The 22,065-nt window shown below is 40.5% G+C and overlaps 1 protein-coding gene, 1 long non-coding RNA gene and 6 pseudogenes across 8 annotated transcripts; 2 read left to right on the top strand and 6 right to left on the bottom strand.

Annotated features, from left to right (window-relative positions):
* Positions 1-1,649: 1,649 nt before the first annotated feature.
* On the top strand, positions 1,650-2,413 carry LOC145914655 (dehydrogenase/reductase SDR family member 4 pseudogene; annotated as a pseudogene).
* Positions 2,414-3,672: 1,259 nt separating this feature from the next.
* LOC145914084 (dehydrogenase/reductase SDR family member 4 pseudogene) lies at positions 3,673-4,679 on the bottom strand (annotated as a pseudogene).
* Positions 4,680-6,569: 1,890 nt separating this feature from the next.
* LOC145914125 (dehydrogenase/reductase SDR family member 4 pseudogene) lies at positions 6,570-7,401 on the bottom strand (annotated as a pseudogene).
* Positions 7,402-7,748: 347 nt separating this feature from the next.
* On the bottom strand, positions 7,749-10,025 carry LOC145914107 (uncharacterized). The gene is made up of 3 exons (XR_014403358.1): positions 9,743-10,025; positions 9,391-9,451; positions 7,749-9,225 (listed from the first exon to the last, which is right to left on the bottom strand). It is a non-coding gene; the product is annotated as an uncharacterized LOC145914107 (long non-coding RNA).
* Positions 10,026-10,132: 107 nt separating this feature from the next.
* Positions 10,133-12,376, bottom strand: LOC145914654 (dehydrogenase/reductase SDR family member 4-like). Its single transcript, XM_083002472.1, has 2 exons — positions 12,243-12,376; positions 10,133-10,484 (listed from the first exon to the last, which is right to left on the bottom strand). Exons 1-2 carry the CDS (start codon positions 12,374-12,376, stop codon positions 10,133-10,135), a joined length of 486 nt encoding a protein of 161 aa, XP_082858598.1.
* A 1,034-nt stretch (positions 12,377-13,410) lies between these two features.
* LOC145914653 (dehydrogenase/reductase SDR family member 4 pseudogene) lies at positions 13,411-14,232 on the top strand (annotated as a pseudogene).
* A 1,329-nt stretch (positions 14,233-15,561) lies between these two features.
* LOC145913386 (dehydrogenase/reductase SDR family member 4 pseudogene) lies at positions 15,562-16,518 on the bottom strand (annotated as a pseudogene).
* A 775-nt stretch (positions 16,519-17,293) lies between these two features.
* On the bottom strand, positions 17,294-21,043 carry LOC145913384 (dehydrogenase/reductase SDR family member 4 pseudogene; annotated as a pseudogene). Of its 6 annotated transcripts, none has more exons than XR_014403341.1 (6): positions 20,815-21,043; positions 20,472-20,535; positions 20,205-20,304; positions 19,907-20,000; positions 19,178-19,513; positions 17,294-19,073 (listed from the first exon to the last, which is right to left on the bottom strand). The product of XR_014403341.1 is annotated as a dehydrogenase/reductase SDR family member 4 pseudogene, transcript variant X5 (transcript). The 6 variants fall into 6 exon arrangements; XR_014403338.1 differs by having other exon boundaries at positions 17,294-19,293; positions 19,370-19,513; XR_014403339.1 differs by having other exon boundaries at positions 17,294-19,513; positions 20,205-20,294; positions 20,468-20,535.
* Positions 21,044-22,065: the final 1,022 nt, after the last annotated feature.

Raw genomic sequence — 22,065 nt, 5'->3', positions numbered from 1 at the left:
ACGTGGCCGGTGACAAGTGATTTTGCTTGTTCTTGGTTTCGGGGATTTCTTGCTATTGTATGCTCGAAGGTATTGAAATATTTGTGTCTAATTTATGGAGTGTGGACACTCCACTTTGGCAAAGAGGGTGGGGGGGGGGGGGGGGGTATGCTACATATTTTTATCACCATCTCCTTACGGCCTCTAGCGCTCGCTAATATGTTATTAATGACTGCTTTTGGGTGTGGTGACCTAAGACTATGTATGCGTGGGAGTATTGCGAAGGACTCGTTGTTTGAACACTGATCATTGGTGGGTTTTACGTTTTAATAAAGGCATTTATATCATACTGGTTTCAAGCAGGTCCTACGAGTTTTAAGAAAGATAAACGTTACGTAATCGTGTGATGCGTTAGAAAATATGTTTGCAGAGCTACCGTAAGTACATAAGGGGTTCAGAGAATGAAGGTGTTGATTTTCTAATTGGGTCGTAATAATGAAGTCGGTAATGTCAGACGACTTTGTCGCATGGTTCTCTGTGTGTGGTTTCTTTTCTATCATGTTTCGTAATTTGTTTGTGTTGGTATTGTTTTTATAAAACGATATTTTCTATGTGGCAGGGGGCGATGTCACGAATGACATTGCATGTGACCCCGATATTCAACTGTATTGGCTGCAACTTAACCTGCATTGTACCTTTTAGGTGATTATGACGTCATTGTCAACTTGTACCTTGCAGGAAAGAGGGTGTGTTGTGTTTCGCATGATTTGATGCGCAACATGGTAGTGTCACGTGACCTCTTTCCTATAAAAGGGAACCCCTGTTACGTCAAGGTTATTTTACGCTGAGTCAGGTTTGTGTTCATAGCTGTCCCGCTTATGCTGGTTAATAAACTACAACAATACAAACTGACGCACACTGTAAAGGGTATATATAGTCCAGGGGTCTCAAACCCGCAGTCCGCGGGCCGCTGGCCACATGCGGTCTTCGAAGGCTTCTGTGCGGTCCGTGAAGCATTCCAAACAGAATTTGAGATATTCGTTTTATTCGGAACCGATTGAAATGCTGGTGATACATTTATTGTAAAGTTTGAAGAGGAAAAGCTGTAAAAGCCTTTTTGGGAAAGCTATTGCCATTGTTTCGTCACTGGAAGCCAGCATTGTTCGCTTCTTGGCTGGTCTTGCAGGTTCTGTGGCTGATTGTCTTGCTGAGAGCTTCAAATATCCATAAAAACTGGTAACTGAGCAAAAATGTAGATGGAGTTTAGACGCAACTTTGAAAATTTATAATATACCGGGTCGTTTTGTTGTTGACCCTTCTTGATTCAAATTTGTGTTAGTTTAATGCTCTAACATGTGTAGTGAATTAACCTAATCTGAGATATTGCAAAAAGTTGCGACAGAACAATTCTAAAAAAAAATCAAATCTAAACTGTGTACAAACAACTTGCACAAGGAAATTAGACAAAACTTTATTTAGATTGTGCAGGCGAAAGTGCGAAAGCACGGTAGTTGATCTCCAAAATTTCATACTTGTCCATGTTATAATGTAGCACTTGTGCACAGGTAACCAAAACTATTGGCCACGTTGACATCTTCGCACAATCACCAAACATGTTCCGGACTCTGATACAGCATCGCTCGCTACGCACCACTACCAGACTTGCTTGAAAACTTGACGGTAAAATAGCAGTCCTAACCGTCTCCACTGGAGGCATCGGGCTGGCAACAGCACACAAACTTGCACAGGACGGCGCCCATGTGTATATCAGCAGCAGAAAACAGGCTAATGTGGATGAGGCTGTTGGCAAGTTACAAGCAGAAGGCCTCACTGTCACCGGACACGTTTGTGTTGCTGGAAAGCGCGACGATCGTCGACGTTTACTCGACCAAGTGAAGAAGAACCACGCGGGGTTTGACATCTTCGTCTCAAACGCTGGAATCAATCCCCACTTTGGCCCGCCTTTAAACACCCCAGAACCCGCATACGACAAAATATTCGACTTTAACGTCAAGTCCACCTTTCAGTGGATACAAGACGCGGTTCCTCTGATGGAGTCGCGTCCCAACTCTTCCATCGTTCTTCTTTCTTCAATTGCCGCTTTCGCCGCCTACGACGTGGTGGGAATTTACTCAGTGAGCAAGGCAGCTCTCGTCAGCCTCACAAAAGTTCTCACTCCGGAGCTTGCGGCTAAAAAGATCCGCATCAATTGCATCGTCCCCGGGATCATTGACACCAATTTCAGTAAGAGTCTGTGGCAGCATCCGGCCACTAAGAAAAGAGCACCTAAGTACTTCGCAATGATATTGCACTCAAGAGGTTGGGAACTCCGGAGGAATGCAGTGGAATCGTGTCACTCCTCTGCTCCGACGAGGGATCATACATCACAGGAGAAACGATCGTCGTTGCAGGAGGAATAAACTCCCGGATGTAGGTCACGTGACATTGTCAGCGTAGCCACAAACACACAATTCATAACATGTGCGGTTTAATTATTTGGAAAGTTGTTCGAAATTCCTTTCTTCGTTGTTAAAATAACGCATGAGGAGGATTTAGTCGTGAAGTATGATCAAATGTGATTTCTGTATCATTTCTACATCAACCTGTGCAATGCATAAAGCTAGCAATAAATGTTTGCCCTGGCGTGGAATGTTTGTTACCTTGTTACGTTATTTTGTTTCTAATTTGTTTTGAACATTTAGACTCGCATCACTGGCAATACATCAAGAATCCAAGTATGTTTAGAGCCGTGTGTTTGATGCGGCGTCATATTGCTTTAGATACAAAAGTACAAAATGCTGCAGCTAAGGAAAGGTTTATTCCTGAGGTATTTTACCCAGTTTTTTTAATGGCACAGAGTGTTGCTAATGAAAAGAAGCGCCGATGTGTTTTCATAACCTTTTGAACAAATACCAACGAGACAGGTTACTGAAAAGGCAGATGTTATGGGTGTTGAATGCAAGTTCATTATGACGTACTCTTTGTAACGAAAACGTATGATAGATTGAGGTCGTTGGGAAATAGAATGGACACTAACCTTCTACAATCCAAGCATGCCATGTAAAATTGTGGAAAACACCAAGCTTATTAACCAATTACATTAGCCTGGATCATAACGTGCGTGACGTCACGACAGCAAAGGAAAATTGCGGACGAGCTCTCTATCGACACCTAGCAGAGAATTCATACTTTACAGGCACGCATGTTGTTTGCAAGTCCCAATTCTATTCAACTGACAAGTTATAATGGCGGTCTAACATTAATGCTGTATCGTTGTCGATAAAAATAACAGAAACAGAATTAAGCCATTTTGTTGCATTTGTTTCAAATTATTAGGGTTGTTACCGGATAATGTTGGTATTAAATTGTTTCAAGTTATCTTGTCAACATTTGTTCATAGAAACCACCACATTGCAAAAAGTATTATCTATGTGTCATTCGTGTTACATTTGTACATCAGCCCATGCAATGCATTGTTTAAAACAATATAAATCTTCCAGACAAAGGCGCATTACAGCAGATTTAAATTATACAATGTGATAATTTGAAAACGAACATTAAATCTTTGCCGTGATGTTCGTTGCCTTGTCAAGTTATTTTGTCTCTCATCGGTTTTGCACATTTTGACTTTCTAAACAATTGGTCTGCAAGCCTACATTTTAGTAATCACTGTCCTTTACAATATCGGTCAGTTTGTATTGTTGCAGTTTGTTAACCAGCATAAGCAGAACGGAACAGCAGAGAACACAAACGTATGTTACAATAGAATGCTTATGACGAGGAAGAGAGTCTTGTATATAGGAGATGTGTTTGTGGCTAGGCTGACAAAGTCACGTGACTCACATCCGGGACTTCATTCCTCCTGCAACAACGATCGTTTCTCCTGTGATGTAGGATCCCTCGTCGGAGCAGAGGAGCGACACGATCCCAGTGCACTCTTCCGGGCTTCCTTTCCTCTTCAGTGGAATATCCTTGCGAAGTAAATCGACTACTCTTTTCTTAGTGGCCGGATGCTGCCACAGACTCTTGCTGAAGTTGGTGTCAATGAGCCCAGGTGCGATGCAATTGATGCGGATCTTTTTAGCCGCAAGCTCCGGAGTTAGGACTTTAGTGAGACTGACAAGAGCTGCCTTGCTCACGGAGTAAATTCCCAATACATCGTAGGCGGCGAAAGCGGCAATTGAAGAAAGAAGGACGATAGAAGAGTTGGGACGCGACTCCATCAGAGGAACCGCGTCTTGTATCCACTGGAAGGTGGACTTGACGTTAAAGTCGAATATTTTGTCGTATGCGGGTTCTGGGGTGTTTAAAGTCAGCCCAAAGTACGGATTGATTCCGGCGTTTGCGATAAAGATGTCAAACCCCCCGTGGTTCCGCTTTAGTTGGTCGAGTAAACGCCGACGATCGTCGCGTTTACCAGCATCACAAACGTGTCCGGTGACAGTGAGGCCTTCTGCTTGTAACTTGCCAACAGCCTTATCCACATTAGCCTGTTTTCTGCTGCTGATATACACATGGGCGCCGTCCTGTGCAAGTCTTCGTGCCATTGCAAACCCGATGCCTTCAGTGGAGGCGGTTAGGACTGCTATTTTATCGTCAAGTTTTCCAGCCAGTCTTGTGGTCTTTAGCGATCGAATGCTCATGGTGAATCAGCAAAGAATTTTCAACGCAATCAGTTATATTTTATGACTTTACCTGTGCACAAGTCCTACATTATATAACATGGAGAATAGGAGATATATGGAGATCAACTACTGTACTTTCGCACTTTCGCCACCACAACCGAAATAAAGTTGTTGTCTAATTTCCTCTACCAATTGCTTGTACTCTTTGTAAGCTTTTTCGCTTTTATTGAAATGTCCTGTCACACATTATTTTGTACCACCTGATTTATTTACAATATCTCAGATTAGGTAAATTCGCTACACAGACGTTTGAGCATTCTGATATAACACAAATTTGAAACAAAAAGGGTCAACAACAAAACGACCAGGTACATTGTAATTGTGACTTTGCTTAACAATTCAAAGTTACGTCTATGCTCCACCTGCATTTTTTCTCAATTAACAGTTTTTATGAATATTTGCCAAAAGCTCTCTGACGTCTGCATGAACTGGTACTAACCTCACAATACCTAAAACGAGAAGACCAAGTCAGCAAAAAAAAACAGACAGAAAAAGAGCGACCGTGCCATTGACCAAGTACCTTTTCAGAGGAATGCGTAACAAAACAATTACTGATGCGGAAATAGCAGACGTTAAAAAGCTATAGGTGGAATATCCTGCTTTCGTGGGGAGACAAAAATGCATTTGTGGTTGAGAAAACATTATCTTGCTTTGCGTTTTGAGTATAACATGTCAATATTTACTGCTTATCCACATTCTCAGAATGTATGTTTCCGTTGCAACAAATCAAACTGCTGGTTTGCAAGCTTCCATACTCTTTACAATGTGCGTCAGTTTGTATTGTTATAGTTTATTAGCCAGCATAACCAGAACGGAACAGCAATGCACACAAACCTGTGCTAGAAAAAAATGACCTTGACGTCGAGTGGAGTCCCTTTTACATAGCAAGGGGTCACGTGACGCTACCCTGTTGCGCATCAAATCATGCGAAACACACTACACCCCCTTTCCTGCAAGGTGCAAGTTGGCAATGACGCCACAATCACTAAAAAGTTACAATGCAGGTTAAGCTGCAGCCAACACAGTTGAATATCGGGGTCACATGAAATGTTATTCGTGACATCGCCCCCTGCCACATAGAAAATATCGTTTTATAAAAACAATACCAACACAAACAAATTACGAAACATGATAGAAAAGAAACCACACACAGAGAACCATGCGACAAAGTCGTTTGACTTCACCAACTTCATTATTGCGACTCAATTAGAAAATCAACACCTTCATTCTCTGAACCCCTTCTGTACTTGCGGTAGCTCGGCAAACATATTTCCCAATGCACCACACGATTACGCAACGTGTATCTTTCTTAAAGCTCGTAGGACCTGCTTAACACCTGTAGGCAATATATGCCTTTATCACAAAGGTAAAACCACCAATATTCAGTTTTCAAACAAGGAGTCCTTCGCGTCATTACCACGCATATAGTCTCAGGTAACAACACCCAGAAGTAGTCACAGATAACATATTAGCGGACGCTAGGGGCGGTAAGGAGATGGTGATAATAATATGTAACATTCTCCCCCCCTCTGCCAAAGAGAATTGTTCACTTTCTATAAATTAGATACAAAGATTTCAACAGCGTCGAACATACAATAGCAAGAAATTTCCCGAAACCAAGAAACAAACCAAATCACTTGTCAACGTGCGACAAAACAACTCTTTGTAGAACAAAACAATGTGTCTTATCGTAAGTGCGGTAAGCAAGGTGACATTATGCACAAAGCTTTAGAACAGAATCACAAAGTTAAATAAACATTTCCTTAGCTGCAGCATTTTGTACTTTTGTATCTAAAACATTATGACGCCGCATCGAACACACGGCTCTAAACATACTTGGATTCTTGATGTATTGCCAGTGTTATGAATTGTACGTTTGCGACCATGCTGACAAAGTCATGTGACTCACATTCGGGACTTCGCTCCCCCTGCAACGACGATCGTTTCTCCTGTGATGTAGGATCCCTCGTCGGAGCAGAGGAGCGACACGATCCCAGTGCACTCTTCCGGGGTTCCCAACCTCTTGAGTGGAATTTCCCAACGAAGTGCATCAGATGCTCTTTTCTTAGTGGCCGGATGCTGCCACAGTTTCTTGCTGAACTTGGTGTCAATGAGCCCGGGTGCGATGCAATTGATGCGGATCTTTTTAGCTGCAAGCTCTGGAGTGAGAACTTTTGTGAGGCTGACAAGAGCTGCCTTGCTCACTGAGTAAATTCCCAACAGGTTCGGAGTGTTGAAAGCGGCAGAAGAAGAAAGAAGGACGATGGAAGAGTTGGGACGCGACTCCATCAGAGGAACCGCGTCTTGTATCCACTGGAAGGTCGATTTGACGTTAAAGTCAAATATTTTGTCGTATGCGGGTTCTGGGGTGTTTAAAGTCGGCCCAAAGTGGGGATTGATTCCGGCGTTTGAGACGAAGATGTCAAAGCCTCCATGGTTCCGCTTCAATTGGTCGAGTAAACGTCGACGATCGTCGCGTTTTCCAGCATCACAGACGTGGCCGGTGACAGTAAGGCCTTCTGCTTGTAACTTGCCAACAGCCTTATCCACATTAGCCTGTTTTCTGCTGCTGATATACACATGGGCGCCGTCCTGTGCAAGTCTTCGTGCCATTGCAAACCCGATGCCGTCAGTGGAGGCGGTTAGGACTGCAATTTTGCCGTCAAGTTTTCCAGCCAGTCTTGTGATCTTTAGGGATCGAAGGGTCATGGTGATTAAGCAAAACAATTTCAACGTAATCAGTTATTTTTTGTGCACAAGTGCTACATTAAAAAATGAAGAAGTAGAAGATTTTATAGATCAACTACCGTGCTTTCACATTTTCGCCTGCACAAACTAATTTTTGTCTAATTTCCTTTCACAAATTCTTTGTACTCTTTTTAGGCCTTTTATTAGAAATGTCCTGTCACAACTTAGTTTGTACCACCCAATTTATTTACAATATCTCAGATTAGGTAAATTCGCTACACACACATTAGAGCATTCAAATATACAAAAAATTTGAATCGAAAAGTGTCAACAACAAAAATAACAGGTACAACAAAGAGAAACCTACATACATTGCATGTTTTTACTGTACTCCATGTTGCCCTGACTTTTTATATATCTCATACAATGTTTTAAAAAAATTGCTTAGTAAAGCAAACCTCCAGGTAAGTTTGTATATATGTCAACATAAGAGTCTCGATATTATGACAAGAGCGAGTTTGATTCATTCATTGGTTGCATGAGAAAATAAGACCTATGGCTGATACAATTGAATGTCAAAAGCCTTAAGCGCAATTTATTATTTCTGGAAAAATTGCTTGCTACATGTCCATTACTTCCACATACAGTTGCAATATCTGAAACTAGCCTTCCTGGTTACAATTTTCTTCAAGAAAATTCAGTGACTGGTGCTGGAGGAGTAATTATATATTAGCGATTCTTCGCAGTATTGCAAAATATATTGACATCCCCAATTGTGAAAATTTATGGATGCAGCTGTATGTCGATGACGGTGTTTCCATCATAATTGATGTTGTGTATCAACATCCTGACCATGTTATTGATTCATTTTCCTCACAGATGGAAGTAACCTGTTTAAGCTAAACAGAATAAAACAAACTACTACATACTTGGTGATTTCAAAATAGACATTAGAGATAACAATGTGATTAATGAATGAATACTGGATCAAAACCATAAGTCCCTGGCAGGCTGTCGATCGCTCACCGCATCGATATAATTATGTATTAAATTTCATAAAGCAATCTTTAGACAGCTCAGATGGGTTTTTTTGTGAGAAAAATATATTTCGCCAAAAAAGGTATCGTCAGTTTCTCCGACTTATTCATATAGAATCTTAGAGATAACAACTTCAAATCTTATGAGTACAAAATAATGATAGAATGTTTGACAAGCCAACACACAGCACCCTCATCCAACATGTCAACACTCGACCACATCTAAACAAATGATTTAACACATGACATCACCCCAGGAATAATTACATCTGATATATCTGATCACATGCCAGTATGTTTACTGATAAACTGAACAACCACTGCAAATCCTTTAAACCTGAACTTGGAACAGCTCATGCAAGATATAATTTATAACAGACACATTATTTTCTTTACAAATCATGTACACGCTCAATAGAAAACATTCATTTCTCAGCTGCAAAAAAACATTTGATCAGCATGCTGCATACAGAACTCTCAGCATTGCACCAAAAGTTTACAAACCTTTTCTAACAAAGGTAATAATAAAATCTGTAAGAAAGAAAAACAAGCTTTACAATCAATGCATGAGCAATAAATTCATACAAAAAGAGTACAAAACCATCCTGCTGGACTTTCTCGGGGCTATGTAGCAACAAAATTACAATAACACGTCAAGCACATAAACACCAAAATGCAATAAAAACGTCTTTATGTAAGGACCAAAATTTTGTAACGTGTATAATTTTGTTGGACCTTGCACAAGCATTTGATACAGATAATCATCACATACTTCTGCAGAAACTAGAATTCCAAATAATAGATGTCTAGCAAAGATATACATTCACTGCAACAATCTGTGAACAATGAAATAAAAAATGTTGGCATGTGGCTTAACGCAAACAAACTCTCATTAAATTGTAGCAATACAAAATTTATACTGTTTGGAAATCATTGCACAAAATCTAGCTTTCAGCTAATTTGTAAGGGCCTCAAACTGTAAAATAGGAATCATTACTCACCAAACTCTGACATGGAAACAGCACATTGATTCAGTTGCAAGTGGCAAGTGTCACTGGTGTCCTGTCAAAATTAAAATATATTAATTATTAACCAACCAACACTTAAAATTGTATACTATGTACTTTTCCATTCACACATATCGTTATCGTATATTGTCATGGGGGTTCGCTAATAAAACACATTTATATCCACTACAAATTCTTCAAAATAGAGCTTTAAAAATAATAACAAACAGCCCCTATCGCTACCACACTGCAAACCTGTAAAAACAGGCTTAAATAAAACCAATTACTGAAATGTACAACATGGAGTTGGCTAAATTTGTATGTATATTTAAAAATAAACACTTACCAAATGTGTTCCAAAACTACTTTGTATGTTCTTCTAAGGTAGGCCTACACGATTACAACACCGGACGGTGCATGAGCATGACGAGCTTATTCCTACACCGTGTCAAACGAACAAACATTAAAGTACTATTGCGTTTCGGTGTGGATAATATTCCCCAAAATATGAAACGTTTAAGTTTTGCTGGCTTCAAACATGCTGCTAAGAAACACATGCTTTTCACGTTAACCCACGTGTTCAAGTGTAAACACTCCTAAGGTCTATTTACACTGTGCGTCACGATTCACTTCACTATATCCGACAACGCGTCATCAATGAGTCTGACGTCACAATGCTGCAGGTAAAGATTGTCGAAAAATTTAAGTACAAAGTACCAAAAAATAAAATTCACGTTTAGGCCAAGAAAATCGTTTGAACTTTTGTGAGGCTGACGAGAGCTGCCTTGCTCACAGAGTAAATTCCCAACAGGTTCGAAGTGTTGAAAGCGGCAGAAGAAGAAAGAAGGACGATAGAAGAGTTAGGACGCGACTCCATCAGAGGAACCGCGTCTTGTATCCACTGGAAGGTCGATTTGACGTTAAAGTCAAATATTTTGTCGTATGCGGGTTCTGGGGTGTTTAAAGTCGACCCAAAGTGGGGATTGATTCCGGCGTTTGAGACGAAGATGTCAAAGCCTCCATGGTTCCGCTTCAATTGGTCGAGTAAACGTCGACGATCGTCGCGTTTTCCAGCATCATAACCGCAACTAACGCAATAACCGCAACTAACGCCTCTGGCAGCTACTTTGCATTGATGTGCACGTTTGCTGTCTCGTGAGAGTCGAAAATAGTAGCATATGAAACAAGAGACTCTAAATCAAATTATAATACGTGTTCTTCTAATACTCTGGGTTACTTTAGGAACATCTGCAAAATATTTTAAAATTTACCAAATTTTTTCTAAAAAACTTAGTTGTACCCACACAACAAACCAGCATTAGTGTCCGTCTGCTGTCAGTTTCGACACGATCAAGACTTATTCGCCGCAGTAAAAACGGACAACAGCCAAGTTGCTGCCAGGCGCGCTATTTGCGGTTAATTCCAGACGCTTTTCTTCGTATATACGTAAATTTTCATTTCTGATGCTTGTATTCTTCGACAGTTTCTGCTTTGCCGAAACGTAAATTCTTTCACAAAAGGATTGAGGTCTGCTCTATACGCGTTTTAGTAAATAACTCTAAACCAATGCATTTTCGGCTTCGTCTAAAATCCTGACTGCCTGACTCGCCTAACTTCAACAGCAGTGTATCCCCCCAAAAAATCAGGAAAAGTAGCCTTACTTGCTTGATCGTGCGTTGGATTGCCTGCCTTTCGTAGCTGTGCGTTGGAATTGCCTGACTTTCATGATTGTGCGTTGCTAATGCCTGACTTTCGTGATCATATGCGTTGCCAATGCCCTGACTTTCGTGATCTTACGCGTTGCCAATGCCCTGACTTTCGTGATCATACGCGTTGCCAATGCCAGACTTTCGTGATCATACGCGTTGCCAATGCCCTGACTTTCGTGATTGTGCGTTGCCAATGCCTGATTTGAATCCACAAACACAACATGCAGTCTTTCTAGACAAAAATGTGGATGTGTATTCATGCTTACTTGTAATGCACCCAGAAACACCTTTAGGTTTCTATAAGTTCATAACCTGTTATATAGCAGTAGTCTTTCATGTAATCGAACATACCACTTTAACAAACTTAGACACGCCAAGAAAAAACAAAAACGTTAAAAACAAACAGTATGTCATGATAAGCACAAATAAAATACACACAATCACGAAAGTTGGGCAATTCTCGTGCCCATACTAAGACGAAAGTCAGAGTCACGATAACAATAATCACGAAATGTTAACAAGTGATTTCGTTTTTTTCTTGGTTTCGGGGATTTCTTGCTATTGTATTTTCGACGCTATTGAAATCGTCGTGTGTAATTTATGGAGTGTGGACACTCCTCTTTCGCAGAGGGGAGAGGTATGTTACATATTATGATCGCCATCTCCGTAACGCCGAAAATCTATGACTTCTTCTGGGTGTGGTGACCTATAAGACTGTGTATGCGTGGCAGTGTTGCCAAGGACTCGTTGTTTTAACACTGATCATTGGTGGGTTTTACGTTTTAATAAAGGACATATACACCCTACTGGTTTTAAGCAGGTCTTACGAGCTTTGAGAAAGATAAACGTTACATAATCGTGTGATGCGTTGGGAAATATGTTTGCAGAGCTACCTTGAGGGGTTCAGAGAATGAAGGTGTTGATTTTCTAATTGGGTCGCAATAATAAAGTCGGTAAAGTCTTTGTCGCATGGTTCTCTGTGTGTGGTTTCATTTCTATCATGTTTCGTAATTTGTTTGTGTTGGTATTATTTTTATAAAACGATATTTTCTATGTGGCTGAGGGCGATGTCACGAATGACATTGCATGTGACCCCGATATTCCACTGTATTGGCTGCAACTTAACCTGCATTGTACCTTTTTTGAGAGATTATGACGTCTTTGTCGACTTGCACCTTGCAGGAAAAGAGGGTGTAGTGTGTTTTGCACGATTGATTGCACAACGTGGTAGTGTCACGTGACCTCTTTCCTATAAAAGGGAACTCTGTCATGTCAGGGTAATTTTGTGCTAACCCAGGTCTGTGTTCACAGCTGTCCCGTCCTGCTTATGCTGGTTAATAAACTACAACAATGCAAACTGGTGCACACTGTAAAGGGTATAGTCCAGTGGTCTCAAACACGCAGTCCGCGGGCCGCTGGCCGCATGCGGTCCTCGAAGGCTTTTTGTGCGGCCCATGAAGCATGTTAAACTGCATTTGAGATATTCGTTTTATTCGGAACCGATCGAAACGCTGAGGATACATTTATTGTAAAGTTTGAAGAGGAAAAGCTGTAAAAGCCTTTTTTGGAAAGCTATTGCCATTGTTTCGTCACTGGAAGCCATTGTTCCTTTGTATGCTGTGGTCTTGCAAGTGGCAATTTGAAACGTACACTGCAACATGGTATGAATTATTGTTAATTGACAAAACTTTCGCGGCACACCATCTCAACTACAGCTTATTCCCGTTGTGCATTATTTTTGGTGACAAAAACATAGTTCTTAAGGTGGGGGCCTCGAGTTCCTTTGTACAGGTCGCTCTTTCTTTGTCTGATTGTCTTGCTGACGTGACCTTCTGGTTTTAGATATTGTGAGGTTAGCACAAGTTCATACAGAAGTCGGAGAGCTTTCAACAAATATCCATAAAAACTGCTAATTGAGCAAAGATGCAGATGGAATTTAGACGCAACTTTGAATTGTTACGCAAAGTCACAATTACAATGTACCTGGTCGCTTTGATGTTGGCCCTTCTTGATTCAAATTTGTGTTAGTTTAAATGCTCTAACGTCTGTGTAGCGAATTTACCTAATCTGAGATATTGCAAAAAGTTGTGACAGAACATTTCTAAAAAATAAAAAAGTCTAAAATGTGTACAAGCAAATTGTGAAAGGAAATTAAACCAAAATACATTTAGATTGTGGTGGCGAAAGTGCGAAAGCACGGTAGTTGATCTCCAATATCTCATATTTCTCCATGTTATAATGTGGTACTTGTGCATAGGTAACCAAAACTATTGGCCACGTTGAAATCTTCGCACAATCACCAAACATGTTCCGGACGTTTTTCCAGCATCGATCTCTGTGCACTACTACAAAACTTGCTGGAAAACTTGACGGCAAAATAGCAGTTGTGACTGCCTCCACTGAAGGCATCGGGTTTGCAATGGCACACAAACTTGCACAGGACGGTGCCCATGTGTATATCAGCAGCAGAAAACAGGCCAATGTAAACGAGGCTGTTGGCAAGTTAAAAGCAGAAGGCCTCACTGTCTCCGGCCTCGTTTGTGATGCTGGAAAGCGCGACGATCGTCGGTGTTTACTCGACCAAGTGAAGCGGAACCATGAAGGTTTTGACATCTTCGTCTCAAACGCCGGAATCAATCCCCACTTTGGGCCGACTTTGAAGACCCCAGAACCCGCATACGACAAAATATTCGACTTTAACGTCAAATCGACCTTCCAGTGGATACAAGACGCGGTTCCTCTGATGGAGTCGCGTCCCAACTCTTCCATCGTCATCGTTTCTTCAATTGCTGCTTTCACCGCCTACGACGTGGTGGGAATTTACTCCGTGAGCAAGGCAGCTCTTGTCAGCCTCACAAAAGTCCTCACTCCGGAGCTTGCGGCTAAAAAGATCCGCATCAATTGCATCGCCCCCGGGATCATTGACACCAACTTCAGTAAGAGTCTGTGGCAGCATCCAGCCACTAAGAAAAGAGCAACTGAAGTACTTCACAAGGATATTCCACTCAAGAGGTTGGGAAACCCGGAAGAGTGCAGTGGAATCGTGTCGCTCCTCTGCTCCGACGAGGGATCCTACATCACAGGAGAAACGATCGTCGTTGCAGGAGGAATAAACTCCCGTGTGTAAGTCACGTGACTTTGTCAGCGTAGCCACAAACACGTAATTCATAACATGTGTTGATTAATTCTTTGGAAAGTTGTTCGAAATGTCTTACATCATTGTTAAAATAACGCATGAGGAGGATTTAGTCGTCAAGTATAATCAAATGTTATTCGTGCATCATTTGTGCATCAACCCATGCAATGCATAAAGCTAGCAATAAATGTTTGCCCTGACGTGGAACGTTTGCTACCTTGTTACGTTATTTTGTTTCTAATGGGTTTTAAACATTTAAACTATTTACAAAATCAAGCGACCTCTGACTCAGTGTTTCAATGCATCACTAGCAATACATGTGTCAAGACTTTTTGTATGATGAGAGCCATGTATTTGATGCAGCGTCGTAATACGTTAGATACAAAAGTACAAAATGCTGCAGCTAAGGGAAGGTTTATTCCCGAGCCATTTTTTTAATAGCTTTTTGAATGGTACAGAGTGTTGCTAATGAAAAGAAGCGCCGATATGTTTTCATCACGTTTGAACAAATACCAACGAGACAGGTTACCGAAAAGGCAGATGTTATGGGTTTTGAATGCAAGTTCATTATGACGTATTCTTTGTAACGAAAAAATCTGATGGATTGAGGACGTTGGGAAATATAATGGACACTAACTTTCTACAATCCAAGCATGCCATGTAAAATTGTGAAAGACACAAAGCTTATTAACTAATTTAATTACTCTGGACCATAACGAAAGTGACGTCACGACAGCAGAGGAAAACTACGTACGAGCTCTCTAACGCCACCCAGCAGAAAAATCGTACATTACAGGCGCGTATGTAGGTTTTAAGGTCACTGGTTCTATTCAACTAACATGGCTGTCTAATAGTAATGCTGTATCGTTGTCAATCAAAATAACAGAAACAAAATTAAGCCATTCTGTTGGATTTGTTTGATATTATTAGGGTTGTTACCGGATAATTTTGGTATTGAATTGTTTCAAGTTATCTTGTTAACATTTATTCATAGAAACCACCACAATGTGTAAAGTAGAAGCAAGTGTCATTTGTGTTCCATTTGTACATCAGCCTATGCAATGCATTGTTTAAAACTATTAATTTTTGTGATACGTTATTATTTGTCATCTTCCAGACAAAGGCGCATTACAGCAGATTTAAATTATACAATGTGATAATTTGAACCAGGACCATAAATGTTTGCCGTGTTGTACGTTGCCTTGTCAAGTTATTTTGTCCCTTATCGGTTTTAAACAATTTTCAAATAACTTATTTCAACAATTGCAACAAACAATCTTAGTAATAACTGTCCTTTATAATGTACGCCAGTTTGTATTGTTGCAGTTTATTAACCAACATAAGCAGAACGGAACAGCAGTGAAAACAAACGTATTTTACAATAGAATGCTTGTGACGACAAAAAGGATCACTTATACATGAGATGTGTTTGTGGCTAGACTGACGAAGTCACGTGACTTACATCCGGGAGTGTATTCCTCCTGCAACGACGATCGTCTCTCCTGTGATGTAGGATCCCTCGTCGGAGCAGAGGAGCGACACGATCCCAGTGCACTCTTCCGGAGTTCCTATCCTCTTCAGTGGAATATCCCAGTGAAGTAAACCAACTCCTATTTTCTTGGTGATCGGATGTTTCATCATCGTCTTGCTGAACTTGGTGTCAATGAGCCCAGGTGCGATGCAATTGATGCGAATCTTTTTGGCCGCAAGCTCCGGAATGAGGACTTTTGTGAGACTGACGAGAGCTGCCTTGCTCACTGAGTAAATTCCCAACAGATCATGGGTGTTGAAAGCGGCAATTGAAGAAAGAAGGACGATAGAAGAGTTAGGACGCGACTCCATCAGAGGAACCGCGTCTTGTATCCACTGAAAGGTCGACTTGACGTTGAGGTCAAATATTTTGTCGTATGCAGATTCTGGGGTCTTCAAAGTCGGCCCAAAATGAACATTGATTCCGGCGTTTGCGATGAGGATGTCAAACCCTCCGTGGTTCTTTTTTACTTGGTCGAGTAAACGCCGACGATCGTCGCGTTTTCCAGCATGACACACATTTCCGGAGACGGTGAGGCCTTCTGCTTGCAACTTGTCAACAGCCTCATTCACATTAGCCTGTTTTCTGCTGCTGATATACACATGGGCGCCGTCCTGTGCAAGTCTTCGTGCCATTGCAAGCCCGATGCCTTCAGTAGAGGCGGTTAGGACTGCTATTTTGCCATCAAGTTTTCCAACAAGTTTTGTGGTCTTTTGGGATCGAAGCTGTCTTGTCGCAATGCTCATGGTGAATCAGCAAAGAATTTTTAACGTGATCAGTTATTCTTAATGACTTTACCTGTGCACAAGTGCTACATTATAACATGGAGAAGTATGAGATATTGGAGATCAACTACCGTGCTTTTCAACTTTCGCTTTTTGTGAAAGGGTCAACAACAAAGAGACCAGATACATTGTAATTTTGACTTTGCGTAACAATTCCTAAGCTCCATTCCTCTATCAGTGTCTAAACACCATCTGCATTTATTTCAATTGGCAGTTTTTGTGGATATATGCAAAAAAGACTACTGAGCTCTGCATGAACCTATGCTAACGAGACAATATCCAAAACCAGAATGCCAAGTCAGCAAGACAATCAGGCAGAAAAAGAGCCATCGAGCGTACAAAACACATTTTTCAGAATGCGTGACAGAAAAATTACTGGAGCGGAAATAGCAGACGTTTGAAAAGCTACAGGTTGAATATCCTGCTGGGAATAAATTTCGTGGGGAGAGACCAAAATGCATTTGTGGTTGAGAAAACAGTAGTCAGTTTGCGTTTCAAATGAACCATGTCAATATTTTCTACATTGTTAGTGTCGACATTCTCAGAATCATCAGTAAATCCGTCATTAGTGATTGTATGTTTGCGTTAATTTCGTTAAACCATTGGTCTGCAAGCTTAGTTTTTAATAATCACTGCCCTTGTGTGCGGCAGTTTGTGTTGTTGCAGTTTATTAACCAGCAAAAGCGGAACGGAACAGCAGTGAACACAAAGGTATGTTACAATAGAATGTCAAAGTCACGTGACTCACATCCGGGACTTCATTCCTCCTGCAACAACAATCGTTTCTCCTGTGATGTAGGATCCCTCGTCGGAGCAGAGGAACGACACGATCCCAGTGCACTCCTCTGGGGTTCCCAACCTCTTCAGTGGAATACCCCCACGAAGTAAACCGACTACTCTTTTCTTAGTGACCGGATGCTGTAACATAGTCTTGCTAAAGCTGGTGTTAATGAGCCCAGGAGCGATGCAATTGATGCGGATCTTTTTAGCCGCAAGCTCTGGAGTGAGAACTTTTGTGAGGCTGACGAGAGCTGCCTTGCTCACTGAGTAAATTCCCAACAGATCATGGGTGTTGAAAGCGGCAATTGAAGAAAGAAGAACGATAGAAGAGTTGGGACGCGACTCCAGCAGAGGAACCGCGTCTTGTATCCACTGGAAGGTCGACTTAACGTTGAGGTCAAACATTTTGTCGTATGCAGATTCTGGGGTGTTTAAAGTCAGCCCAAAGTAAAGATTGATTCCAGCGTTTGCAATGAGGATGTCAAAACCTCCATGGTTCTTCTTTACTTGGTCGAGTAAACGCCAACGATCGGCACCTTTTTCTGCATGACACACATGTCCGGAGACAGTGAGGCCTTCTGCTTGTAACTTGCCAACAGCCTCATCCACATTAGCCTGTTTTCTGCTGCTGATATACACATGGGCGCCATCCTGTGCAAGTCTTCGTGCCATTGCAAACCCGATGCCGTCACTGGAGGCGGTTAGGACTGCTATTTTGCCGTCAAGTTTTCCAGCCAGTCTTGTGGTCTTTTGGGATCGAAGCTGTCTTGGTGCAATGCTCATGGTGGGTAAGCAAAGAATTTTCAACGTAATCAGTTATATTTTGTGACTTTACCTGTGCACAAGTGCTATATTATAACATGGAGAAGTAGAAGATTTTATAGATCAACTATTGTGCTTTCACATTTTCGCCTGCACAAACAAAGCAAAGTTTTGTCTAATTTCCTTTCACAAATTGTTTGTACTCTTTTTAGGCCTTTTATTTTAAATGTTCTGCCACAATTTTTTTTGTCCCACCCAATTTATTTACAATATCTCAGATTTGGTAAATTCGCTACACACACATTGGAGCATTCAAATTTGAATAAGAAACTGATGATGCCCTTTTCAGGGCGAAATATATTTTTCTGACAAAAATAAAAACATCTTTAAAAGAGCTGTCTGAAAGATTGATTTAAAAGTTTTTACTCAGCTACTGGAGCATTCAAATGTACAAAAATTTGAATCAAAAAGGGTCAACAACAAAAATACCAGGTACAACATAGAGAAACTACATACATTGCATGTTTTTACTGTATTCCCTGTTGCCCTAACATTTTGTGCACCTCATACAATGTTTCAATAAAACTGGTTAGTAAAGTAAACCTCCCAGGTAAGTTGGTATGACATACAGTAGAGTAGCAATATTATGACAAGAGCGAGTTTGATTCATTTATTAGTTGCATGGGAAAATAAAACCTGTTACTGATAAACAAGTCGGGTGCAAAATATTTGGAGTTTATAACTTTGAAAATGAAAGCCAAAGCTAAAAAGCTCCAAACCGCTTTACCTATTCAACATCTAGGTCTGGACTGCAGCCTGACACATAGCTAATGATGATGTCGCTGCTGTGCTTCCATGTTGTTGTCACGTGACATGCCTCTGGCTTGTTGCGCGTTGTTGCTGCTGCTGTTTCCCTTCTGCCTGCTCAGTCCTTTATTACCCCGACGCTTTTCTTGCATGCACTCATTGTAGTACTGATGATGAACGCAGTTAGTGTTCGAAACGTTTACTAATGATTAACAGCATTTTAGCTTTGGCTTTCATTTTCAAAGATAAACAAGTCTATAGCACAATTTACCATTTCTGGAAGAATTGCTTGCTTCATGTCCAGTACTTCAACATATAGTTGCAATATCTGAAACTAGGCTTAGTGCACAAACTACCAACAACGTTAGCCTTCCTGGTTACATATTTCTGCAAGACAATTCGTGCTGTTGGAGTGGGGTTATACATTAGAGACTCTTCGCAGTATTGCAAAATAGAAACCTACCACATTGACATCCCCAAAATGTGAAAATTGATGGATACAGCTGTATGTTGATGACGGCGTTTCCATCATAGTTGGTGTTGTGTATCAACATCCCGACCATGCTATTGATTCATTTCCCTCACAGATGGAAGTAACCTGTTTAAGCTAAACAGAATAAAACAAACTACTACTTACTTGGTGATTTCAACATAAACATTACAGACAACAACTTAAAAGCTTAAGAGTACAAAGTAACATTTGATAGGAAGTTTAAATGGGCTATATATCATTGACAAGCCAACACACACACACAGCACCCTCATCCAACATGTCAGCTGACCACATCTAAACAAATGATTTAACACATGCCATCAACCAGGAATACTAACTTTTGATATATCTGATCACATGCTAGTATGTTTACTGATAAACTGAACAACCACTGCAAATCATTTAAACCTATATTTGAAACAGCTCATGCAAGATATAATTTACAGCAGGCACACTATTTTCTTTACAAATGATGTACACGCTCGATGGAAAACATTAGTTTCTCACCTGCAAAAAACATTTGATCTGCATGCTGTATGTAGAACTCTTAACATTGCACCAAAAGTTTACAAACCTTTGCCAACAAAGGGAATAAGAAAATCTGTAAGAAAGAAAAACAAGCTTTACAAACAATGCATAAGCAATAAATTCATACCAACAGAGTACAAAACCATCCCGCTGGACTTCCTCGAGGTTATGTAGCAACAAAACTACAATAACACGTCAAGCGCATGAACACCAAAATGCAAGAAAAACATATTCATGTAAGGACACAAATTTTGTAACATGTACAATTGTTTTGGACCTTGCAAAAGCATTTGATACTGATAATCATCACATACTCTTGCAGAAACTAAAATTCCCTGGATGGATGTCTGGCAAAGATATACATTCACTGCAACAATCTGTAAACAATGAAATAAAAAAGTCAGCATTTGGCAAACTCTCATTAAATTGTAGTAAAACAAAATTTATACTGTTTGGAAATCATTGCACAAAATCTAGATCAGCTAATTCTTAAGGGCCATCCAATAGAACAAGTTAAAACTGTAAAATAGGAATCATTACTCACCAAAAGCTGACATGGAAACAGCACATTGAATCAGTTTGTGGCAAACTGGCAAGTCACTGGTGTCCTGGCAAAATTCAAATATATTATCAACCAACCAACACGTAAAACTGCATACTTCACACTTTTCGACTCACACATATCATTATGGTATATTGTCATGGGGGTTGGCTAATGAAACATATTTACAACCACTACAAATTCTTCAATATAGAGCTTTAAAAATAATAACAAACAGCCCTTATCGTTGCCACACCGCAAACCTATATACAAACAGACTCAAATACGGAAATGCACAACATAGAGTTGGCCAAATTTGTATATTTATTTAAAAATTAACGCTTACCAAATGGGTTCCAACACTCCTATGAAAGGTGATTGCAATACCGGACGATGCACGAGCCGAGCATATATGACGAGCTTATTCCTACTACCCCGTGTCAAACGAACAAACACTAAAATACTATTGCGTTGCGGTGTGGAATAACATTCCCCAAAATATGAAACGTTTAAGTTTTAATGGCTTCAAACATGCTGCAAGAAACACATGCTTTCCACGTTAACCCAAGTGTAAACACTCCCGAGGTCTATGTACGCTGTGCGTGAGCGTGACGTTTCACTTCATAATATCCGACAACGCGTCATCAATGGGTCTGACGTCACAATGCTGCAGGATTGAATGGCGGAAAATGCATTGGATTAGATAGAATTTCTTCAATAAAACGCGTGTAACGCTGCGATAAATTATTTTGTGCTAAATTTATTTTGTTTAGGCAGAGCACAAATTCAAGAAACATATAAGTACTATAAGCACCAAACAACAAAAATTACGTTTATGCGAAGAAAATCGTCTGAAATAACCGCAACTAACGCCTCGAGCAGCAACATTGCATTGATGTGCACGTTTACTGTCTCGTTAGTGGGGAAAATCGCAGCATACGAAACAAAATACTGTAAAACAAATTATAAACAAGTTCTTCTAATTCTCTGGGTCACTTTAGAAACTTCTGCAAAAGATTTTAAAAATTTACTAATCTAAAAAATTCACATAATAGATAAAAGCATTAGTATCCGTCTGCTGTCAGTTTGGACACGATCAAGACTTATTCACCGAAATAAAAACGGACACAACAGCCAAGTTGCAGCCATCAGGCGCGTTATTTGCGGTTAATTCCAGACGTTTTTCTTCGCATAAGCGTAATTTTTCGTTTTTGGTGCTTGGTACTTATATTCTTCGACAGTTTCTGCTTTGCCTAAACGCAAAATTTTTCAAAACTGACTGCCTGACTCGCCTGATTTCAACAGCAGTGTTCCCCCCCCAAAAAAAAATCAGGAAAAGTAGCTTGATCGTGCTTTGTAATTGCCTGACTTTCGTAATTGTGCGTTGCCATTGCCTGCCTTTCGTGATTATACGCGTTGGCATTGCCTGACTTTCGTGATTGTGTTTGCAATGGCCTGACTTTCGTGACTGTTCGTTGCAATTGCCCGACTTCCGTGATTGTGCGTTGCCAATGCCTGATTTGAATCCACAAACACAACATACAGTCTTTCTAGCCACCAATAAGGATGTATTCATGCTTACTTGTAATGCACTCAG

This window comes from Ascidia mentula, chromosome 9 (genome assembly GCF_947561715.1).
Source record: "Ascidia mentula chromosome 9, kaAscMent1.1, whole genome shotgun sequence".
Taxonomy (NCBI): Eukaryota; Metazoa; Chordata; class Ascidiacea; order Phlebobranchia; family Ascidiidae; genus Ascidia; species Ascidia mentula.
Note: the sequence above shows the minus strand (reverse complement) of the source record. Positions and strands in the feature narration are given on the sequence as shown.